The sequence below is a fragment of the Chlamydotis macqueenii genome, chromosome 3 (genome assembly GCF_036417535.1).
Source record: "Chlamydotis macqueenii isolate bChlMac1 chromosome 3, bChlMac1.mat, whole genome shotgun sequence".
Taxonomy (NCBI): Eukaryota; Metazoa; Chordata; class Aves; order Otidiformes; family Otididae; genus Chlamydotis; species Chlamydotis macqueenii.
In genome coordinates, this window is record NC_141558.1 from 117,100,348 (window position 1) to 117,123,350 (window position 23,003).

Genomic DNA, 23,003 nt, shown 5'->3' on the forward strand with positions numbered 1-23,003 from the left:
GCCCAAGAGGAGCTGTAGGGAATAAAAGTTCAGCAGCAGTTGAGGGAGGCTACTGAAATACAGAACAGACTGGAGATGGCAGGCGGTGCTATAATATTGCAAACATTTTAATGCCACAACACAAGTTTTCCTGCTCGGAGTGAGCCAGACATAGGAACCTGCAAGCACTCCTACCCTGGCTTTCCAGCCGTAACAGCATGGCCCCAACAGCAGCCCTCCACAGAGAGGGAGCATCTGCACCACCACCAAACACACTGCCAGAGTGCGGGCAGCTCTTGTGGGACAGCTGCCCTGAGACAGACCTGACTTAGAAGAGCACACTCTGCCACTGAGAAAGGCATCAAAGTTGGTGCTTTCAGTAGGAAAATTCAACTATCCAAAGGACCAGTTTCCTGAAAGGATTCTGTCTGGTTTCTCCATTTTCTGCTTTCTACCCAGGAAAATCCTGGCAAGAGCAGGGAGAATAAGGCTGATTTCCCAACCCAGCCATACCTCCCCTTCTGCACCTGACAAACCCCAGCCAGGACCAGGGCAGGGCTGCTAACAGCAGGTGCCCCATCACCCACTCAGAGATGCTGGTGTGATTTTTCTGATGAGCTGCTTCAGAGCTGAGGCTTGCTCCTTCAACAGCTGGTTCTTCTCCTCAGTACTCTTCTGCTTCAGCTCAGCTGCCTGCAGGGCCATTGCAAACCCCCTGTTCTCCTCACGGAGGTCTTTGATCAGCAGTTTGTTCCTGGAGAGTTGGGCCTACAGCAGGGACAGGAGGCTTAAGGTTCAGCATCCCCATGCAGGGGTCCCAGCCAGGCAGGGACACACAGCACTAACCCCTTTTGCACTCACCTGGGCATCTTTGAGCTGAGCTGCCCTCTCTGCCAGCACAGCTTCAGCACTCCTCAGATTGTTCTCCAGTCCCTCTGCCTGCTCCACAGCTGCCTGCAGCAGATGCTCATGTTCCTCCTGCAGCGGGCAACAAAGCCTAATGTCGGGTTGTCCAGCACTCACTTGGCCCCCGGCAATCCTGAAGCATGCATTTCCCCAGGGACCCTGCTCACAGACCTTCACACTCCCTGAAGGAGAGCATGGGGGGATCAGTGGAGGTGGTGCAGGACACAAAGAGCATTGAGACAAGTGTCTAGAACAGTACAACCTTCCCTAGGTCAGCATCAACAGGTTTTAAGACAAGGCACAGATTTCCCAGCAATGTTTTCTATAAAAACAAGCCAAGGCCTCCCCTCTGTCAGCCGTGTCCAGAAAAGCCCAGGGAGAGACCTAGTTTCCTGAGATGCAGTTTTTGTATCTGCTCATTTTCATTCCTTAGGTTATCATTTGCTCTGTCTTTGCCTAGCTTTGTTCAATTGAATCACAGTGTCCTGAAACAAAGGACTAATTCACAAAAACTCAACACCTTGTTGCCCAGTGCCCTAGAGATAAAACCACCCCCACTCTGTGCAGGCTACATCTCCAGGCAGAGGGCTCAAGCTTTCTTCCTCAGCCAGAGCTAACACAGAGTGTCTCTCTGGATAACTCCTGCTCCGCTAGGCACAAGGTATCTAGTCTGAGGTAAGTGGATTAGAGTGGGGAGGGCTCCTGTTTTGAGTGCACGGTGGTGACTGGACTCAGGAGGAATTAAAATTGCAGCTGAATGTGAAGATAAGTGCATTTTCCACATGGGCTTTTGATATAGCATCCTCCATGCAAACCTCTGGTGGCTTCTACCACAGCCGTCTTCCAGGCTAATAGTTCTCCTTCCGTGGTACCCTTGACTGAGTTCCCGCAGTTCCCTGCTCACCTGGGTCCTGACCAGCTGCCTGCATGCCTGTTCAGCCTGCCGGTGGAGGTTTTCCTGGAGCTGCTGAGCCTTGCACTGTTCCTCTCTCAAGCTGGTTTGCAGCTTCTCAAACTGTTTCTTTGGCACCATGTCGTTCATCTGGGCCTTGGCCTGCTGCAACTGCAGAGCGTGATGAGTCTGGGCCAGGCTGAGGCTTGCTTTGGCTTCTAACAGCTGTTAACACAGGAAGGCTGATAGCTGGTTACAGCTTTGTGCCGGCAATAGGACAGGAGCAGGGTATGCTGCCGGTGATGGAAAAGGTTAGGAAGCACCCTCAGACCCTGCCTCGGCTCTCACACCAGCATGGCCACAGCAGAGCAGCAGGACCATAGGAATGGTGCTTGCTGGGCAGTCTCCAAAGCCAGGGATGGAGAGCAGTGAGAGCTGCAGGAGGAGAAACATGCTCCCCTTGCTGAGCAGCAAGGAGTAGGAGTTGCTAGAGGGATCCTCTGGAAGACAGTCCTAGCACCAAGGGCCACAATGGCCATGTTTGTTCTTAGATACATACCAAGCAAGCTAGGCTTCAATCCCTGCCTGTACTACATGTCCTCTGCTCCCTGCACCAGCAAAGGGCAAACCTGGTACTGGGAAGCAGATCTGGTCCAGCTTTGCCCTAGAGTTACCTAGGGATGGCTGGCATGAGCAAGCTGTACTCTGGAAAGTCAGTCTCTGAGCCTGTTCCCAGGGTAGATGGCAGGAGAGGGATATTAACACATTTGGACGTTTCTCACATTGGCTTTCCTCTGTCCTGGTGGTTCTTCCCTTGCTCTGATCACCTTGTTTCTCTACCCTCAGACATGGCTTGCCTCACCCCTGTCATTCCTGCTCAGCCCCTACCTGATCCTGCCACTCCTCTAGCTCCTCTGTCAGCTAAGCCCTGGGGAACATAGCTCCTGGCACTCCTCTGTGAGCCACCTCCACTCAGCTTCCATCTCCTCTGCCTAGCTTGCACAGGACAAGGACAGAGGGGACGCTGCAGGGGCAGCTGTGAGCAAGGACCTGAACTGGCTTCAGACAGATCTGAGCAGGAGGGCAAGTCCCTCACAAAGAGGAAGAGGACAGTATTTTCTGCCTGGGGAAGGTGTGCAATACAGCCCCCAGCAGGGCAATACCAACATCACAGCCTGCCACCCTGCCACCAACTGAATGACACCCACCTTCTCCTGCGAGGCCTTTAGCTGCTGTCGGAGCAGCTCTGTCTCCATCCAACACGCTGCATGCTGCTGGTGGTGCTCCAGCCTTGCGGCCATCTCTGCTGCTCGTAGCCGCTCAGCCTCCACAAGCCTCTGACTCTGCAGCTGGACAGCGCCAGGGCCAGCACTGTGGCCGGCCTTGTGCTCAGTGAGTTCATGGCTTAGCTGATGCATCTTGTCAAGGTGGGAGACCTCCTCCTTGCTATTCTCACTCTGGAAAAGGTTGAGAAAAAAAACCAAGCACAGAAGCTTGAGGTGGGAAGAGAGGCAAGAGAGACTTAACCTGTCCCACACTGTCCCTGCTGGGTTCCCACCCAGGAACACTGCTGTCACTGCAGGGCCTTGCCCACACAGATGATCGCCCTGGAGGAGGTCACTAGGGAAAGCTGGGGAGGTGACTGTACAGATGGGTAACAGAAATATGAAGACTGGTAAGAATACAGTATGAATGGAAACATGTCCGTGTGCATATTTGATGAAAGATGAAAGAGCAGAGTAAGGGCTACAAAAGCAGCCTGCATGGACACTAAAGCGCACCATCCCCCAGACATTGTTCCTAGGACACCGTCTCCAATAGTAATGCTGAGCAAGGTGTAGTTTCTGGCCCACGCCCTGACCAGACCACAGCACAGATAACATTAGCAGAAAGCCTGCATCTAACAGCAGGGCAGCAACACACACCACATCCCATTCCCCTGCTAGCCTCCCTGGAAAACTAGCAACCAACACAGCTCTCCTCCAAAGGAAGAAAAGCAGACAATGGGCAGCAGGTTTGTGGCTGAAGGTTAACAGAAGCTGAAGTCAGCAAGGGCCAGCAAAGCCCACCCTGCTCCAGGTGATGGCCCCGAAAACTACAAATGACAAGTTCAAGTAGCAGGCTCTGGTTCCCAGTCATGAGGAATCCCAGGAACAGTGTGAGGAAGTAACAGCCTGCAACCCTTGTCCATGTTGCACACAAGCAATCCTGGCCAGGCCTTGTGTGCACACAAGTCCAAGGGCTCGTGAACATGTGGGTTTGAGACCGAGAGTGAAAAAAATCTCTGTGAGACAGAGTGCAAGTAGGTAAAATCAACCTCATTAGAGACTTTGTAATAACACTTTCCCTTCTGTAAGATCTTCGCAATTTTTGTCACACAAATTTTCTCTACTTGACAAGCTATAAAATGAAGCTGGTTCTTCAAAGCAAGACTGGGTCTGAATGTTTGAAACAAACATTCCCATTCTCCTCTATAAGCATGTGCAGTTTTTGTCCTCCTGAATCCTTCAGCCAAGAACCTATCAATTAGTGTTAATGGCTTCTTACCGGCACTGCTAACTCTGCTATTTCAGCCAGCTCCTCCACCTTCTCTCTGCCCAACTCGCTCACATGTTTCCTGTCAGGGAGAGAGATAAGATCAGCTTCAGGCCAGAACAGCAAACCAGAGCCCCCCAGGGAAGTGCCCCATTTCAGGTATTCACACATCTGGTTTTGGCCTGTAGCAGGAAGCAAAGCCAGGCCAAAATGGATATGGTCCTGAACTGATTCAGGAGTGGGTCAGGTGACTCAGCCCAACCCAGGACAGACAGCTGGGGACATCCAAAGTCCTGCAACATTGTCAGAGGCCTAAAAATCAGTGGCTGAAGAACACTGGGAGAGCCAGCTTAGCAGACTCTCAGGACCATCTGCCCCAGAAACCGAGCTCTCCTTGGATTTATGGCTGTGTAGGCGATCCCAGTACCTATCTCAAGCTTCCTAAGGCAGCAGTAGGCCACTGGCCAAAAGGCTCCTGTAGCAAAGAAGTCCATCCTTTCCTTCCTCAGCATACCCATCCCCACAGCCTTCCCCAAACCCAGCTCTGGACCCGGTACTCTGGCCTGCCCAAGCCTCTGGCTGGCCAAGCCCATCCCAGCATGGGCTGCTTTTGTGTGGAGTGAAGGGTGTGAGAGTGCTGACTTGCTCAGAAACGAGAAAACAAAAAGCACATTGAGCCAACTGAAATCTAGAAAATGCACCTGAGTAGCTGTTTTAGCTATACACATATGCCAGCCTCCCACAGCTGGCTACTCTCCTACTCATCGTGTTTGCTGCCCCTCTTTCCTAGCCTCAGCTTTTGCTGGAGTCTCCTAAGTTGACTTTTCAGCAGGGAGAGACAGTAGAGTGAGAAAACAATGCAAAAGCCCAGTTTGCTTTTCACATCCTACACTGGTCCCTGCTCTATTCCCTTTTTGGTTTGCAAGGACAGCAAGAACTAAAGAAATCTGAGAAACTACCATCCAATAACTCATGCAAAACATGTGGGGAAAATCAAGAGACATTGGTAGAGAAGAAGGAGGTCTTCAAGGGAAGAGACATAAAGGGGAGTAAGGACAAATAGCATCAGACCCTGAATTTGTGTGGCTTCCAGCTGGTTGAAATTATTTTGCAGGCCTGACAAGGAGTGGAAACAAAGTGATTTGGCTCATCAAGACACACTGAGACTTCATTACAGGATAACCAGGTGGTGAGCCCAATCTCCCAGCTGCAACAGAGCCACATCTGGAGAAGTCAGCTTGCTTGTGTGGCCTCTGTGATTTTACAACGCTGGACACAACAGCTATGACCCCAAATCCAAGGTAGCCTCTCTGCCTCATTATCTTTCCACTCCTACTGGTATTCCCAGTCTCCCATGAGGCCATGAATACTGGCACTTGGGGAAAGGAAGCACAGCCTTGTGTTAAACAGACAGTCGTATCCAACAGCTACTGCTAAACCCCAGGTCCACATAGAACCCAAATTCCTCAGGGGAGACCACAGGAGAATTGACTTTCCATCCTGGCAGGGAGGACTGCATTGCAGTTCGTGGCACTGCTTGTGGGAGGCAGAGGACGTGAGTACAGAAGTTCTTCCTCTCTTCTCCAAGCAAGCAAGCGAGAGGACTAGTACATGGGCTGTGTGGCGTTCGCTCCCCCTGTTTGGCAGGTTGGTCCTCACAGCAGCTGCTTTCTGAGTCAGTTTTACATCAGGATTCATATGCTGTACTTCCTGTGGCAATTCCAACACCCACGTACAGCTGTACAAAGCAGAGGAGAGGAGTGCATAGTCAGCCACAGCCACGTGAGGACATCTCAGCTCTCTGACCACACTCCCACAGTTAGTAAAAGACGTGGGGAACAGCAAGACAGAACATAGCTGCTGTTATAGAGTGTCAAGAGAGAACACAGCTGCTGTCAGAGTGTCTTGGACCATCATGTTGTTAAGCTGCCTTGTGTTTCACAAGGCATCTGCTTTTTTTTTTCAGCAGCAGCACTGTGTTCTGCAAACCTGCCACTCTCTTCAACTCTGGGTTCATTTTCCAGCCAGTGCACGACATCTTCGAGCTGCACCAGTTCCAGTTTCATTCCATTCCTTTCTCTCTCCAGCTCCATTTTGACAGCCTGAATGTCATTGTTTCCTCCTACGCTGTTGTGCCATTCCATCTCCCAGGGCTTTTTTTTTTTCTCTTCTTGTCCTCCAGATCAAGTCTGCCTATGTCGTGACATGCTGCTGTGTCTGCTGTGTGAAGGCAAACCATTTAACTTTGTGTTCTTTGCCTCCTTCACAAGCACATCCCCTTGTCTATCAAGATTTCATTTCTCCTTGACAAATGCTTTCAGCTTTGGCTCCAGCTTCTAGATTGAGCAGGTCATTCACTGCAACAGACATCTGCACTGTCTGCACTGATCCATTCATCACACAATTTTTCATTTCTTCTCTGTTCCTTCGATGTTGAGGTTGCAACAGATTTTGGTCTACCTGCTCATCTGAGTCTTGGGGACCTGCTCCTTTCCCCCTTGAGGGCAGCTCTCCAGACACCTTGCCTCTTCCAACACCAGAGCCCTCAGCTCCATGGTCTCTACACTATTGCCATTTCATCCTAGTGCTTCTTTTTCTCTTTTTCTTCTCAACAGAGAGCATGTCACACATCTTGACTTGCTCCTAATCAACCTTCTCTTCCACCTTTAGCTGCCTCTTCTTCCACAGAGACTATGTCCTTTTCCTTCCACTTCCACTGCTGCCTCTTCTGGGCATGTTGCTCTTGAAGGTCTCCCCTTGGAGCCTTTATCAAGAATGGCTTGGGTTGGAAGGGACCTTTAAAGGCCATCCAGTCCAACCCCCCTGCAAGGAGCAGGGACATCTTCAACCACATCAGGTTGCTCAGAGCCCCGTCCAACCTGGCCTTGAATGTTTCCAGGGATGGGGCATCAACCACCTCTCTGGGCAACCTGTTTCAGTGTTCCACCACCCTCATTGTAAAAATTTATTTCCTAATATCTAACCTGAATCTACCTCCCTCTGTTTTGCAACCATTACCCCTCATCCTATCACAACAGGCTCTGCTGAAGAGTTTCTCCCTGTCTTTCCTGTAGGACCCCTTTAAGTATTGGAAGGCCCCTATAAGGTCTCCTGGGAACCTTCTCTTCTCCAGGCTGAACAGCCCCAACTCTCTCAGCCTGTCCTCATAGGAGAGGAGCTCCAGCCCTCTGATCATCTTCATGGCCCTCCTCTGGACTCGGTCCAACTGGTCCATATCCTTCTTACGCTGGGGGCTCCAGAGCTGGACACGATACTGTAGGTGGGGTCTCACGAGAGCAGAGTAAGAGGGGCAGAATCACCTTCCTTGACCTCCTGGCCATGCTTCTTTTGATGCAGCCCAGGATATGGTTGGCTTTCTGGGATGCGAACGTGCATTGCCGGCTCATGTTGAGCTTCTTGTCCACTAGCACTAGAAGTCCTTCTCCTCAGGGCTGCTCTCAATCCATTCTCCACCCAGCCTGTATTTGTGCCTGGGATTGCCACGACCCATGTGCAGGACCTTGCACTTGGCCTGGTTGAACTTCATGAGGTTTGCACGGGCCCACCTCTCCAGCCTGTCAAGGTCCCTCTGGATGGCATCCGTCCCCTCCTGCATGTTGACTGCACCACACAGCTTGGTGTTGGCAGCAAACTCATTGAGGGTGCACTCTATCCCACTCTATCCCACTGTTGTCGCCAACAAAGATGTTAAACGGGGCTGAGCCCAACACGGACCCCTGAGGCACGTCACTCGTCACCAGTCTCCACTTGGACATAGAGCTGTTGACCACCACTCTCTGAGTGGGGCCATCCAGCCAAATCCTTATCCACCAAGTGGTCTGTCCGTCAAACCCATGTCTTTCTAGTTTAGAGAGAAGGATGTCGTGCGGGACAGTGTCAAATGCCTTGCACAAGTCCAGGTAGATGATATCAGTTGCTTGTCCCTTGTCCACCGATGCTGTCACCCCGTCATAGAAGGCCACCAAATTAGTTAGGCACTATTTGCCCTTAGTGAAGCCATGTTGGCTCTCACCAATCACCTCCTTGCTCTCCATGTGCCTTAGCATGGTTTCCAGGAGAATCTGCTCCATGACCTTGCCAGGCACAGAGGTGAGACTGACCAGCCTGTAGTTGCCCAGGTCCTCCTTGTTCCCCTTTTTAAAAATGGGGGTTATGTTATCCCTTTTCCAGTCATCAGGAACCTCACCAGACTGCCAGGACTTCTGAAATATGATGGACAGTGGTTTGGCAACTTCATCCACCAGTTCCCTCAGGACCCGCAGATGCATCTCATCTGGTCCCATGGACTTGTGCACCTTCAGGTTCCTCAGATGTTCCCGAACCTGCTCTTCCACTACAGTGGGTAGTTCTTTATTCTCCCAGTCCCTGCTTTTGCCTTCTGCAACTTGGGCAATGTGGCTAGAGCCCTTATCAGTGAAGACTGAGGCAAAAAAAATTCATTAACCACCTCAGCCTTCTCCTTGTCTTGGGTAACCAGGTCACCTGTTTCCTTCCGGAGAGGGCCTGCATTCTCCCTGGACTTCCTTTTATTCCTGACGTACCTATAGAAGCTTTTCTTGTTGCCCGTGACATCCCTGGCCACATTCAACTCCATCAGGGCTTTAGCCTGCCTTACCTGATCCCTGGCCACTTGGACAACCTCTCTGTAATCCTCCTAGGCTACCTGTCCTTGCTTCTATCCTCTGTAGGCGGAGCTCCATGCACTCCAGCTGATTACTGACATAGAGGGCGACACCCCTCCTCATCTCCCCTGCCTGGCCTTCCTGACGAGTCTATATCCCTCCATCCCAATGCTCCAGTCATAGGAGTCATCCTACCACATCTCCATGATGCCAACAAGATTGTAGCCCTAGGTGTGCGCACATCTCTACCTCCTCCTGTTTGTTCCCCATGCTCCATGTGTTGGCATAGAGGCACTTCATTGGAAAATCACCCCCTCTCACACCAATGTTGCTGCAACAAAGCCTTACAGCAGTCCTCACACTCGCGTTCACTCCACGACAAGTCTTGATTACGGTCAACCTCTTCATCTTTCCTAAAGACAAAAACCATTTTGCTGACCTGGATTTGGTAACACAGCTTGAAAAGTTCAGCCAGCCTCAGAATGTACTTTTGCTGGAGAGGCAATGCAAAGTTTTCCTTAGGTTGCAAAGTCAAAGCAATTACTTAAACATTACAGAAAGTTCCCACATCATTTTCCACCTCTCAAAGACTCATCCATCAGATGTTTTCCAACAACTCTAAAAGCTCCCCGCTACAGCCAATCCACTCACCATTGATGGTGGTAACACAGCTCAAATGCTTTGTATTCCTGTTATTTGGGTTTGTTCCCCTGGTCTGCCACAGACTTCAGCCAAGTCACCTCCTTCCTCCCACACCTACCCCATATCTCAGCTCCTTAGCCCTAAAATTGAGATAATGACCTAGCAAAATCCTCTGCTTTCATATTGCTGAAGGGGACTCTGCTCCTGACAAGAGGCAATGAAGGGAGGCACAGCAGGGCAGAGGCAGAAGAAAAGCCTGGGAGCAGTGGTGGGGTGTGCTGGGAAGCAGGAGGGGGCAGGCACGGATAGGCAACAGTTTCCTGTCCAGTTCCTCTCCAGTCTCCTTTGCAAAGCCATTCTGGCCCCTGGGGAGGTTGCAGAACTGGCACCACAAGCACAGGAAGGGAAGATGACCAACCATTTAGTGACAACCTTACTCTCCCATAAGCCAGTCTGGTTTGGCTAGATAGAGAAATTTAAGACATTTTTTTTCTGCTTTTAAGATGGCACGTTGTGATGATTAGTAAGTAGAGGCAGGTCTACAAAAGGACCAAGAAAGAGAGAGATAATAAGAAAAAACTAATGAAAGCTCGTATTTCTCTTGCTGGCTGTTTTAAGATACAGTCTTTGCTGGGCACTGCCTCTGACACAAGCTTTTAGAACATGCAGGGAAACTTAAAGTCTTGAAATAAAAGCACTCATGTAAGTGGAGTTTAGGTATCTCACTTTGAACAGCTGCAGCCCTGCAACACTCCCCAGATTTTCTTCCAAATTAAAGCAGCTCTCCAGCCCTGTGAGAAATCAGCCCAGTCTGCTCTGGTATGAGCAGAGCATGCGCCCCTAGTCTTCTGCCTTAGCCCCAGAAAGAGAACGGTGCCAGACCTCAGGCTCTCTCTATTCCTGCACTGCATCCTCAGCTCTTCTCCCTCCTGGTCCAGCTGCTGCCCTGGATGGTAAGTGTCTTTGGCGTGCTGTTGCCCCGTCCTGGCCTGCTCCATCTCAAACCTCTCCTCCAGCTCCAGGCTCCACACACATTTTTGCTTTTTCAGGCTATCAATTACAGCCCAGTAGCTTGCAACTGTTTCTTCCAGGTCTCTTTTCTGGTCTTCCATCTTGTGAATCTCAGCCTTGAAGCTTTCCTCACTGTCCTTCCTCTCTCTCTCAAATTTTTTCCGCATTAACTCGATTTTGTCCTCGTAATAGTTTATCTGTTGGGAGGAGACAGGATTTGGATATTAGCATCATGCTCCTGAGAGCCTCCCTCTCCTCCAGTAGAGCTGACTGAGATCAGTCTATTGGTCCCTCTCAACAAAGGAGACTCTTCAGGCAGTTCTGGTCCCTACTGAACTTAGGGCAATAATCAGTCTTGCGTAATACCCTCTAAAAAGTAGGTATCAGTTGGTACCAGCTCTTCCTAGCAAGCAGCGCAGTTCTCCCCTTTCTCCTTGTTTGCAAGGGACCCCAGAGAGGAGAAGGGAGATGCCAGGGCATAATCTGCCACTGCTTCTCATATCCTTCCTCTACCCTGCAGAGGGGTCCCTTTTTCAAGACGTGGTGGTGAGTAGCTGCTGCTCCCCATGGCTCCCCGTAAACGCTAGAAACTCCAGAATTTTATGAGCACAAAGGTAGGACTGTGAAGCAGGCAGAAGATCTGCAAGTGGATTTGTGCTCCTTGAACTGTTTGTGTGGCAGTTTAGGATTCACTTTTGCAGTGCTGCAATAGAAACGCAGCAAGCATCCTTGACCTCTCAGTTCAGCCACAAAAGAAGTGAAGGTGTTGTAGGCAGGAACAAAATGAAGGTTAGAAAGACCAGGTATCCTTGGAGACGGAGATGGAAACTCCCCCTACCAAGCAGGATATGCCTCCTGGTCAGGATGACAGTATGTTCATAGATCTGTCGAGTGTATATTGTGTGCAGGTGATCTATGGTTTGTTATGTAAGCCTACACTGGACCCTAACCAAAATTCATGTCCTGAACTGCCCTTGGGTAATTTTAATGATAAAAATTACACCCCCTTATGAATAATGAGTATGCTAATGAAGATTATCTCCCTAAATGTTTGAAACATGAACATACTTAAACATGGGCATTGGGAAAAGCATGGGTAACAATCAGTTATTGGACTGTAATTTCTTTCTTGTTATTATTTTGTATAAAAGACCCCTTGTATTTCTAAGAGGCGTGCTGGCTGTTAGATGCCTAGCACTCAATTCTGCAGAATTGAAATAAATACAAATATCTTGACTCAGTGTGTTGATTGGCTCTTGCATACCGGGTATAAGAACGCCTGGTTTTGGGACAACAAAGGTGGAAACAGGTCTCTCACATGAGCACTCACCGCTGTATAAAGGGAGGGCTGGGCTCACACTGACACCTTAGGGTAAGCAGGTTAAGAGTGTGCTGCAAGCCCAGGGAGACAGGGCTCTGATACCCCCTCCATGCCCTCAGGAGACACCTGGCTGCAACACTGATTAAAGTTAACCTCTGGTTCCCCAAAAGGGGCAAGACCCACACAAACATTTTGCAAGGTGACAGATTTCCTAAAGCCTTTGGCAGCCAGTGAGGGCTCCAAGCCCTCCTACCACCGAAGGTGAGCTGGGGAAGCACATGCAATAATCCCAGCAGAGATGAGGAAACACCCTGCTCCCCTGCCTGAACTCTCCAGCAACCCTCCTGGAGCAGATGCCCCATCAGCCGTGCTGTAGCAGGGTGCTTACCAAGCAGTTGTGCCAAGAGGTCAGGACATCTCTTCCCAGCCCCCTTACCTTGGTTTCCAGCTGCACCTTCAGGTCCCGCAGCTGCTCCTGGAGCTGCTCCATTGAGAATGACGTCTCTGTGCACGCAGAAGTCGGAACCAGAGGGCTGGGAGAGTAACACACTGGCAGAAAGGACCCCTGTGAGGACAGGCCTACAAGACAGGACAGGTCTGGCTGTCCTGATCAGGATGGCTGCAGTTTCATCGAGTCAAGTCCATACAACCTCAAAAGATGGAGATCCCCCATCTACCTGGCAACCAGTCCCAGGGCTGCATCACCCCTCTGGGCCAGAAGTTTTTTCCTAGTGCTCAATCTGAATATCCCAACCCACAGTTTGGGGCTACTTCCTCTTTATTATGTTGTATTTCCTCAATATCCTCAAGAATGAAAATCTGCCTGTTCAATCCTAGCTGCCTAGTTCACAGGTCACCACCACTAGCTCTCCAGTTGGAAAAGCCTCCTTCCCTTCATCTCCCTCCTCCTCACCACCCATCACCACCTTCTTCCCTCCCATGGCTGCTCAGTGCCAGAACTGGCAGCAGCAGCTCAGGCACAACATGCCACTGCACACTCCCATGGAAACTCCAGTGCAGAGGGAATCTTGTTCTTGCTGAGAAGATCAAGAGGCAAAGAACTGTCCTGCATTTTACCTTCTGCTGGCAGCCCTCTCTCAGCCCGGCTCTCCCGTAGCTGGAGATGCAGCCTTTCCAGCTCCCTCCGCAGCACTCTATTCTGGTCCCACAGCACCTGAAGCAGAGACTGGTTACGATGCAATTACAAAGCTCCCCAGGGCTGCTGGGGGGTCAAGTGCCCACAGCTCCCAGCAGCCATGTGCACTCAGGGTCTCTTCCAGCATGACGAGCAGAACCCCTCACCAGTACAGTCCGAGAATAAGGCACAGCAATTTTCTTCTATCCCAAACAGGCAGAGATGAGAGATTTCAGAAGAGCCAGAGAAGACATGCAAGCCCAGATTACTGCAATCACTATTACAAGAACCATCATTAGACACTGCAAAGCACGAAGAGCCACAAGTAACTCCCCTTGCATGCAAAAGCACACAATACCAGGGGCTTTTGCAGACATCTTGGAGGGCTGGACCTCCTGAGACCCCTCCCTAACCTTAACAAACCATTGCTAGTGACCAACACACAAGAAACACCGTGATCTCAGTAGGATCCCTCACACAGCCCAGAGGTTTGCATTTATATCCTCAAGACACTCCTGTGGGCATGTGGACTAGCCAACAGGCACTACTGTACTCAGACAAAGCAACAGCAGGATTTACAGTGAAGGAAATCCTACAGGGCCCTGGAAGGTAACATTTCTAGGTTGTAGAAGGAATAAAGTGATGCAAGAAGGTGCTGATGCCATGGGAAACAGAGCATGAGGCACGTCCTGCTGCCTGCTTAGCACAGAGACACCTTCAGAGGCCAGCACAGGAGTCTGTCCTGTCTCAGTGCCAACATCAGCCTGCAGCAAGGAGTCCCGCAGCTGAACACCACACTATGAACCACCAAATCAGTACAATGAGCCACTTCCATGAGGGTATCTAGAGCTGGGCAACTGCTTGTTTCACTTCACAGTCTCCATCCTGTACCAGAAGCAACAGCATACAAGGCATCCTGCCTCCCTCTGGACTGTCCACTTTGAGTAGACATCAAATTATATTCCATATGCTGCCACCCAGGAAACTGATGGGATGCAAGCAACTACGAACTAGGATAGTTTCAAATATCCAAATTAATAAATATTATTGAGCAGATCTAGATAAATGCAAACCCAGTTTGTTCAATCTCCATGCTAAAGAGGAGAGCAGAGGAGGGAGGCTGACAGCATTCAACAAGGGTAAAGGAAAACCTGAGTGGGCGCCTTCACAGGGGCACACAAAACCTGAACGCTGAACCTCTCCATGCATCAGCATTCTCATGGACAACTCAGGGGCTGCTCAATGGGAGGAAAAATTGCAGCACCGAGCATCTTCAACCCTCTGGTGCCACCTGGAGCAATGCTGTGCTGAATACTGCTCCAGCATATTTGCCTTTAATTACAGCTTCAAGAGGGGCTGTCTGCTGCATCTGTGAAATGGCTCTGCTGAAAATGCAGATTTCAATCCCTGCTAGTGGAGATTTGATAAGTCACTGTCTCTAATCAGTGGTATTCCCCAGTCACACAGAGCACTTGAAAACAAATGGGCAATGCAATAAGCACTGAACTCAGGAGCCAAGGTGCAGAGCACCCAGCAACTCACAACATGTAAGACACACAAGTCACTTAAAAATGAGAGAAGGGAAATGGAGGCTGTGCTCACATCCCAGAGAGCCCAAAGCTCCGGGCAGGAGTACAGCTCCCTGCAGGAGATGGAACACACAGAACACCAATGCCTGGACCACATACACACCGGGTACCTGGACAGGCTCACCTTGACTCTCTAGCAGAGTCCAGCAGCAACAAGTGTTGTAGGGCAAAAGTCAAAGTGGGGCAAAAAGGAGGAAGGGAAAACGAAAAACATAGCAGAATTTAGTTGAGAATATGCTTTCCAAAGAAGAACAGCTTTCTCCTTGCATTCAAGAAGAAATGTATTAGAGCCCAGTATGGTCTGTCCTTATACACAGAGCTACATGGTTCTCAAACAAAACCGCCTGTGGCTACAGTGTAGCACAAAGGGAGGAACTTACCACCCACCCCTACTCCCCCCTGCCAGTATCCCAGCAACCTATAGAGGGCAAGGAGACAGGCTGCTTCACTGGAGGCACAGGGGTGTCCTGCCTCCTGCCAAAGGACTCTGAGCAAGGCAAGAGAGATCCTCACTCTGCACTTTGATTAGAGCTGCCTCCTTCCTCTCCCCCAGGCCAAAGTGCCCAACAGATGTGACCATGAGAGTTGTATTTTCATGACAGCATTGCTGGAGACCTGCCCACCCATACCTGGCACTGCTGCTCATACTCCAGGACAATCTCTGCAAAGCGCTCACTCTGGTTCAGGAGCTCTAAGCTGTGGGGCTCCATCTGGCCCAGCTGCACAAGCACAGGAAAACAGAAAGAAAAGAAAAGAAAACAAAAAAGAAAATTATCACCTCTTCAAATGGAAAGGCAAAAGCTCTACTCAATCACTGAAGTCATGGTGCTACACCCATAGACTCAGTGGAAGGGTTCCTATTAATAACTGTGGGATCCGTCAGATGCAGAAAGAGGAGGAAAAATATTTTTCTTCATGTGTGAGAGACACCAGACTACAGGCAGGCTAGCTTTCCCAAACTGTCTAACAAAATCACAGACTCATTTCTTTCCCGAGATCCATCACAGCAGGTGCCTTGCTGGAGTGGAAGACACTAAAAGTAACCCTTTACTTCAAGACTTGTGAAAAATAAAGCCTTAATTTTCTGGAAACCATACTCTAAAGTTCTCTCTTGAAGACTGCAGATTTGTAGAATTTTCTACAATTGCAAATTTTCCTCATCCTTTTTTTTTAAACTTCAAAAGGCCTAAATTAAAAGCCAATATTTTTTTTTCAGGTTATCATTAATGTGCACGAGAGTTCAAAGAGGGGGAGACCATAACAACTGACTCAGAATACACAAGTTTTCATAGAAAAGGATCAGTCTTTTGATGAGTTCCTGAAAAGTTCCTATTTAACTGCAACAAAGAAAGACTACCTTGTCCTTCACAACACAGTTGAGTTCTTTCTGCAGCTCCAACACCAGCTTCTTAGACACTGCCAGTTTCTCAGCCATCTCCATGACCTTGTTTTGCAGCTGTGTGTTCTCCTGCAAACAAGAGAGAAGATTCTCTTGATGTTGCGGGTTCTCACATCACAGGACTGGTTCATTAACCACAGGCCTTCAGCAGGAAGCTGTAAAACAACTGGCACATCAGCATGCCGAACGCAGCACAGCTCGCAGGAGACCCTGCTTTGGACAGCACGTTGCTGATACACACCACGTGCGCTGGGGTTTGGCTCACCTCTCCAAAGGACAGACATAGGAGTGGGTTTTGCAGAATAAGAACTAGACAGACCCACAGGCTCAATCTCTACCTCTGCTTCACAAAACTGCAGTTTCCCTCACAGCCAACAAAGACAGCAAGTCCTGAGCCATCTCTGTCTATACTTCTACACTGAATAGCACTGTGAAAATCCCAGGCATGCAGACATAATTGTCTCTGCTTTTGGCATGGTCTCTGGCACAATTTTAGCCTCAGTCACCAGGTGTTTAGGTGTCACCAAGGGTCAAACCACTCCCAACAGACAATATGGGGGTTTAATAAAGTCACAGCCAGGAAACAAGCTCTGTATTTAATTCAATAGTATGGATGCGGCTGATGATGTTTCTGCATAAAACTCCTGTCCTTCCCAGTAAAAGCAACATAAACCATCCATCTTTGTTACCACCTCTGCTTTTCCCCTGAAGAAGTGAAGATGTTTAATCCAGGGCAGTTTTACTTACCTTCATCGTGTGGTTCAGTCTCCCTTGCAGGCTGACCTCTTTGCTGTGAAGGAACTGCGTATCAGCCTCCAGCTTTGCTTGGTGATTGACTGCTTGCTGCAAAAGCAGCTCTTTTGCCTCTATTTCTGCCTGAACATCCCTGGGGAAAATAAGCAACGTGGCTGGGGCATGTGGAGCATGTTCTCAGATAGCCACAAGGTCCAGACATCCCCTCTCAACACACACAAAGCAGGAGATGAGAGCTTGGTTGGAGAGATGCTGAGACTGTAGCGTGGGGGCGGGTCTTCAGGGACTTCTCTGTCGCTGACACAATGGCAAAACAAGTGGGAGGCTCATAAAGGGAGACTGGGACAGGACAGAGAGGCGCCCACAGAAAAAACATTTTCCCTGCCCCACCAAAAGGATCTCTCCTACCTGAGCTTGCTCTGGGTGTGCTCAAGAGCGACGTACTGCTCGTCCAACTCCCTGCCAAGGTGCAGGCAGCGTCTCTCCACTTCCTCCAAGTCCAGCCTCGCCTTGTCCCTCTCCCTGGCAATCTGCCTCACCTGGATCCTGCAGGCATGGCGAGCAGTGCATTAAGAGATATCTCACGCACCCCACAGAAGGGCCCTCCTCACAGGGAGCAGCACCCTTACCTGAGGCGCTGCAATTTGTATCCATAGGAGGCGATGGCTGCATGATGAAGCCCCCTCCTGGGGATCATGAGTGTGTTGTCCAAAGTTGCAGGCAGCTCTGCCTGGCTCATCTGCTCCTCTGTGCTGCTACTCAGTCTCTGCAAGGACAGCACAGACTGAAATCACTTTCTCCCTCTTCTATCAGTGCCAACAACACTTCTGTTGTTACACCATCTGACCACCCATCAGTCCTTCAGAGATCCGTCCCCATCTCACAGATGGGCTTAGATCACTTTCACCCCAGATTTTCCTCAGCCCTGCAGTGGCCACTCCATCTTGACCCTGACTGCAACCACTTCTTCCACCCTAGACAGCTGCTTCCTGAAAGTCTTGCTGTTCACTTCACCCACCACCAGTGGACAAGACAGCATCAGAGAACTTGAGGATCTCCTCCAAGTTCTTCCAGTGCTCAGCCAGCAAAGACAAGTTCAGGTTTGGCAAATCCAGTGCCGTTGCCCATGCTGGACAAGAGATGAGGAGCCAGGCAGCTTGGCGGGAAGGATGGACTGCTTCCCTGCACACTCTCTGATGCTGAGGCAAAAACCAGCAGAGGTAAGTCAACGGAACCAAATCAGCAGAGAAAAACTGCCAGCTTTCAATACTGGAAGGAAACTTCAGGGACTCCATCAATATTGGAGAATGTTCTGAAAACAAGCCCAAGGTGCCAGGAGGGAGATATCCTGAGCTGCCCTTAAGACAGCTACAAGGAGCAGGGCGACAGGCACAGACCATGCACTTCAGTCTCCCTGCTAACCCATGAAAATTCAGTATCCACAGAAAGACCAACAGGGAAAGTTTTATAGCATCAGAGGGTCTTGTGAAAACCATCAGATGGGGACAGCCAGCCAACATTTTGTTTGATCTAGAAGCTAAAATTGGGTTGAGGTCAGCTTCAAAGGTAAACGAGATTCAGCCAAGCTAAACCAAAAAGCAGAACCTAGAAAGCTGATACAGAACAGGCAACATCTCCAAAAGCACCGATTTCTTACCAGGTTTGGAGGAAGCCTATTCTCAGAGAACTGTTGGCTTAAGACTTTGAGATAAAAGAACCTGAAACAATTATTTACTTTTGAGCTGTTTTGCTCAAGATCTTGGATGGAGCTGTCCTGGCAGTCAGGGTAATCAGCTATTCATTTCTACCTCAGTGCGTTAAAGTGCAGTTACTTCAAAAATATTTGCAAATGCCTCGTCAGTCCTTGGCATTAAAGGCAGTAAGGAGAAAGAAGTATTTTACGTCAAAGAATGAAAATGTGGATGAAGCTTGCTTCATGCACTAAAAAGGGGACAACCTGAGTCACAAGAGGTGCAGAGATCTCAGTGCTTCTGAAGCCAATGAATTGGGGTGATCTTTCCCCCCTGCTAGGACATGCATCCCTCTCCCTCTCATAAAAAGAAGAGGCTAGACAGCCCTCTGTTGTTCTGTATTACCATCCCACTCCACCTGCACATGGTTTGCTCCTACTCAGGCAGCTCCCAAGGGAGCCTTTTGGCCACCATATAGTGGGTGAAGTCCGGACCATAGCTAAAAACCGACTGACAAGTGGAAAACTCTCCCCAAGTCACCACGCTCAGATGCCCAGCTAATGTCTATTAAATCACTCCTTTGTGAAACAAAACATCTTGGTCTGAATTATTCTCACTAGAACCCATTCTTCAGCCTCCTTTTTTTGTGGGGAAATGGACGGCAAAACCTTTCTAAGTGTGATGGCTGGATTTGTGTCTAGATTCCCTGTAAGATGTTGTAGAAACATCAAACACAAATGAATTGTCCTGTGTAGGGAACTAGCAATGACTTATGGTTCCTCATCCAAAGCTAATTCAAATCACCTCCAAGGAGCTGCAGATCAAGGCCATCAACCAGGATCCTTTTTACAAAGAAATCTTTCTGCCTTTCAGCTCACCCCATGAAGTTCTGACAGTCTTGGCTGCTTGAGAGCCATTGACATACCTTGGAAAAAGGTGGTCATGTGGCTGGACAAGTCAAACTGCAGCTCCTGAAAGCTCCCCCTTCCATCTCCATCCTTCTCCAGTTTAATGAATAAATCTTCGCATTCCTAAAAAAACAGTAAAAGAGAAGAGAAACTCACCAGCTGCAAGAACATAGCTCGAAGCATCCAAATAGCTTCTTAAAATAAATCCCATCTGTTTTACAGTGCAAAAGGAACACAATTTAAAAACTCTTTTTGAAAATTAACACTGCTCTATTTCCATGCACACACAAAGAAACAAAATCGTCTCCACAAAGTCTGAAGCACCAGCACCAGCAGTAGATGCAGACAGGTATAAAAACTACTTCAATCCTGCTGCAGTTTTGGGATAGAAGCCCCATGCTTACTCTAGGACTCTGAAGAGATGCAGTCGCCCTGTAGCTTCATTTTGGAAGTGTCAGGCTATTCGCAGAGACACACAGAAAAAGAACAAAATACAAGCTCCAACCAGAGAAACCTCGACTGGCCATAAGGAAAAAATTATTCCTCCTGAGTGCACTGCAGTCCTGGGACAGGCCCAGAGAAGCTGTAGGGTCTCCGTGGTGGAAGATACTCGAATCTAGACTGGATAAACCCTGAGCAATTTGGTCTAACTTCAAAATCAGCCCTGCTGTGAGGAGGACTAAGCCCAGATGCCTCCAGAGTTCGCTTTCCACCTAACCCTGCCTCAGTCAGACACTACAGATCAGTTCCTCTCCAGGGGAAGCCATCTGTGACCCCAAGAAAATGCAGCAGTGCTGGGGTATGCCAGCTCAGGACCACTGTCTCCAGTCTAGAGAAGGCAAAGCTTACTTCTGACAGCCGCTTCCTTTGACTGTATATATTCACAGCCCAGAACTCACTGCCCATCCCTCTCTCAAAAAGCCAGCTCCCAGCCTTTCCCTGCTCACCTCCTTCCTCTACTCCTTCAGCCAAACGCTGGCCAAGGAAAGCCTTGCCTCCTGTGCCTACCTCCTCTGGGAAGGCCTCAACATGAGTCTCAGCCACGTTCAAGGACGGGCACCCACTGGGAGCTGCAGGCTAGGTCAGACTTCCAGATGAAAACCCAGCACGCGTCAGCCATCCTAAAAACAGCCTCCCCAAAACTATTTGTGAAACAATACTGTGAGGACCAAGCTCCTTGTATCTTTATTCATCTCTGTTAGGACAGTGAAAGAGGACAGTCAATGTTACTGACACAACAAGGATGATTAGGACCAAGCAGCATGACACCCTTGTCACAGACTCAATCCAGGCACGTTAGCACCATGCCCCTCTCCTACATTCCCCTACAAATCCCAGAGGATCTGTACCATGTGCTCTCCTGATGGCTTGCCAATACATTGCACATAGGGAGGAGGGAGGCCATCATACCTTGCACCTCCAGCAAGGTATGATGGCCTTTATCACTTTCAGGCTCTCTATTTGCATTCTGGCTCTGTAATAAGAAAAACGAGGAAAGAGTATCAGTCACAATCTGCCAGAGGGCAGGGGTCACACACCCCACACCTGCTGGTTCCGCTCAAACATGCGGCTCCTGACACAGCGGCTCGCAACCAGAATGGGAACAACTCATGTGAAGCACTCAGCCTGACTCACCCAGGCACGCTCAGACATAGAATCATAGAATCATAGAATGGTTAGGGTTGGAAGGGACCTTCAAAGGTCATCTAGTCCAGCCCCCCTGCAAGGAGCAGGGACAGCCCCAACTAGATCAGGTTGCTCAGAGCCTCATCCAGCCTGGCCTTGAACGTTTCCAGGGATGGGGCCTCCACCACCTTTCTGGGCAACCTGTTCCAGTGTTCTTTAACTCGCATCGTAAACAATTTTTTCCTAATTTCTAACCTAAATCTACCCCCCTCTATTTTAAAACCATTACCTCTCGTCCTATCGCAACCGGCCCTACTAAACAGCCTTTCCCCATCTTTCTTGTAGGCCCCCTTGAGGTACTGGAAGACCGCTATCAGGTCTCCCCGGAGCCTTCTTTTCCCCAGGCTGAACAGCCCCAACTCTCTCAGCCTGTCCTCATAGGAAAGGTGCTCCAGCCCTTTTATCATCTTCGTGGCCCTCCTCTGGACCTTCTCCAACTGGTCCATGTCCTTCTTGTGTTGGGGGCTCCAGAACTGGACACAGTACTCCAGGTGGGGTCTCACCAGGGCAGAGTAGAGGGGGAGAATCACCTCCCTCGACCTGCTGGCCACGCTCCTCTTGATGCAGCCCAGGATGCGGCTGGCGTTCTGGGCCGCAAGGGTGCATTGCCTGCTCATGTTAAGCTTCTCATCCACCAGCACGCCCAAGTCCTTCTCCTCAGGGCTGCTCTCAATCCATTCCCCGCCCAGCCTGTATTTGTGCCTGGGATTGCCATGACCCAGGTGCAGGACCTTGCACTTGGCCTGGTGAACTTCATGAGGTTGGCACGGGCCCACCTCTCCAGCCTGTCAAGGTCCCTCTGGATGGCATCCCTCCCTTCCAGCGTGTCAACGGCACCACACAACTTGGTGTCGTCGGCGAACTTGCTGAGGGTGCACTCTATCCCACTGTCCATGTCGCCGACAAAGATGTTGAACAGGGCCGGGCCCAGCACGGACCCCTGAGGGACGCCACTCGTGACCGGTCTCCACGTGGACATTGAGCCGTTGACCACCACTCTCTGAGTGCGGCCATCCAGCCAGTTCCTTACCCACCGAGTGGTCCGTCCATCAAACCCATGTCTCTCTAGTTTAGAGAGAAGGATGTCATGCAGGACAGTGTCAAAAGCTTTGCACAAGTCCAGGTAGATGATGTCAGTTGCTCGTCCCTTGTCCACCGATGCCGTCACCCCGTCGTAGAAGGCCACCAAATTGGTCAGGCACGATCTGCCCTTGGTGAAGCCATGTTGGCTGCCACCAACCACCTCCTTGCTCTCCATGTGCCTTAGCATGGTTTCCAGGACAATCTGCTCCATGACCTTGCCAGGCACACAGGTGAGGCTGACCAGCCTGTAGTTAACCCGAGTCTTCCTTATTCCCCTTATTCCCCAGACATGCTGGGGCTGGAAACGTTTGTGGTTTTGTAACAACTAAATTTTACCACGTCAAACATTTTAGCTTAGCACACACAAGAGTGCCCTGCCAAGCGGAAGAGAGCCTTTTCCCACAAAAGTTTAAAGGTTTTTTCAGAGATCTGACAAATACCCAAGGTCCACATGTCAGGATGAGGGTTAAATCTGCCCTCCGTTCAAGCATGAAAAATCATCCTAGGAGGAGAAGAAAAAGGGGAAAAGATGGAAGACCCAAGTCCTGCTGAACCACAGATAGGAATGGAGGATAAGGGGGTGGAGCATGCCTACATCCAAACCCTCTGCCTCAAAAGCAAACTCAGAGATCTAGCTCTGTGAACACTGGATCCCAGCTACTGGGCGCCCGCACAGTGCCGGTATCAGCTCGGGCCGGTATCAGCCCGGCTGTGCTGACCGGAACCCAGGCCGCACCGGCCCCGCCACCCCCGCCCTCACTCACCGCTAAGCCGCGCATGCGCAAGCCGCGTCTTCCGGCCCACTCCTCCTGCGCACGCGCACGCCGCGT

General features: G+C 50.0%; 1 protein-coding gene across 2 annotated transcripts; it reads right to left on the reverse strand.

The window, feature by feature from the left end:
- Positions 1-86: 86 nt before the first annotated feature.
- NINL (ninein like) lies at positions 87-22,999 on the reverse strand. 2 transcript variants are annotated; one of them, XM_086743566.1, is made up of 18 exons: positions 22,938-22,999; positions 20,754-20,878; positions 19,422-19,527; positions 17,435-17,571; positions 17,214-17,351; positions 16,800-16,938; positions 16,011-16,121; positions 15,283-15,372; positions 13,007-13,103; positions 12,366-12,508; positions 10,480-10,805; positions 9,926-9,955; positions 5,074-5,148; positions 4,325-4,394; positions 2,986-3,234; positions 1,790-2,002; positions 841-957; positions 87-747 (listed from the first exon to the last, which is right to left on the reverse strand). In XM_086743566.1, the coding sequence occupies exons 4-18, from the start codon at positions 17,542-17,544 to the stop codon at positions 559-561; spliced, it is 2,097 nt and encodes a 698-aa protein (XP_086599692.1). In that variant the 5' UTR covers positions 17,545-17,571; positions 19,422-19,527; positions 20,754-20,878; positions 22,938-22,999; the 3' UTR covers positions 87-558. The 2 variants fall into 2 exon arrangements, with proteins under 2 accessions (XP_086599692.1, XP_086599694.1); XM_086743568.1 differs by lacking the exons at positions 4,325-4,394; positions 5,074-5,148; positions 9,926-9,955; ... (2 more) ...; positions 20,754-20,878; positions 22,938-22,999 and having other exon boundaries at positions 17,435-17,537.
- Between the last annotated feature and the right edge of the window lie 4 nt (positions 23,000-23,003).

What these genes read in the sequence shown, in the direction of transcription:
- NINL (XM_086743566.1), bottom strand. Translation starts at nt 17,544, where the DNA reads ATGAGCCAGGCAGAGCTGCCTGCAACTTTGGACAACACACTCATGATC. An exon ending in AGGAATAGAGAGAGCCTGAG is followed by an intron (nt 9,956 to 10,479) that starts GTCTGGCACCGT and finishes CCCAGGGGCCAG; the next exon opens with AATGGCTTTGCAAAGGAGAC. An exon ending in CTCAGCTCAAAGATGCCCAG is followed by an intron (nt 748 to 840) that starts GTGAGTGCAAAA and finishes TCCCTGCTGTAG; the next exon opens with GCCCAACTCTCCAGGAACAA.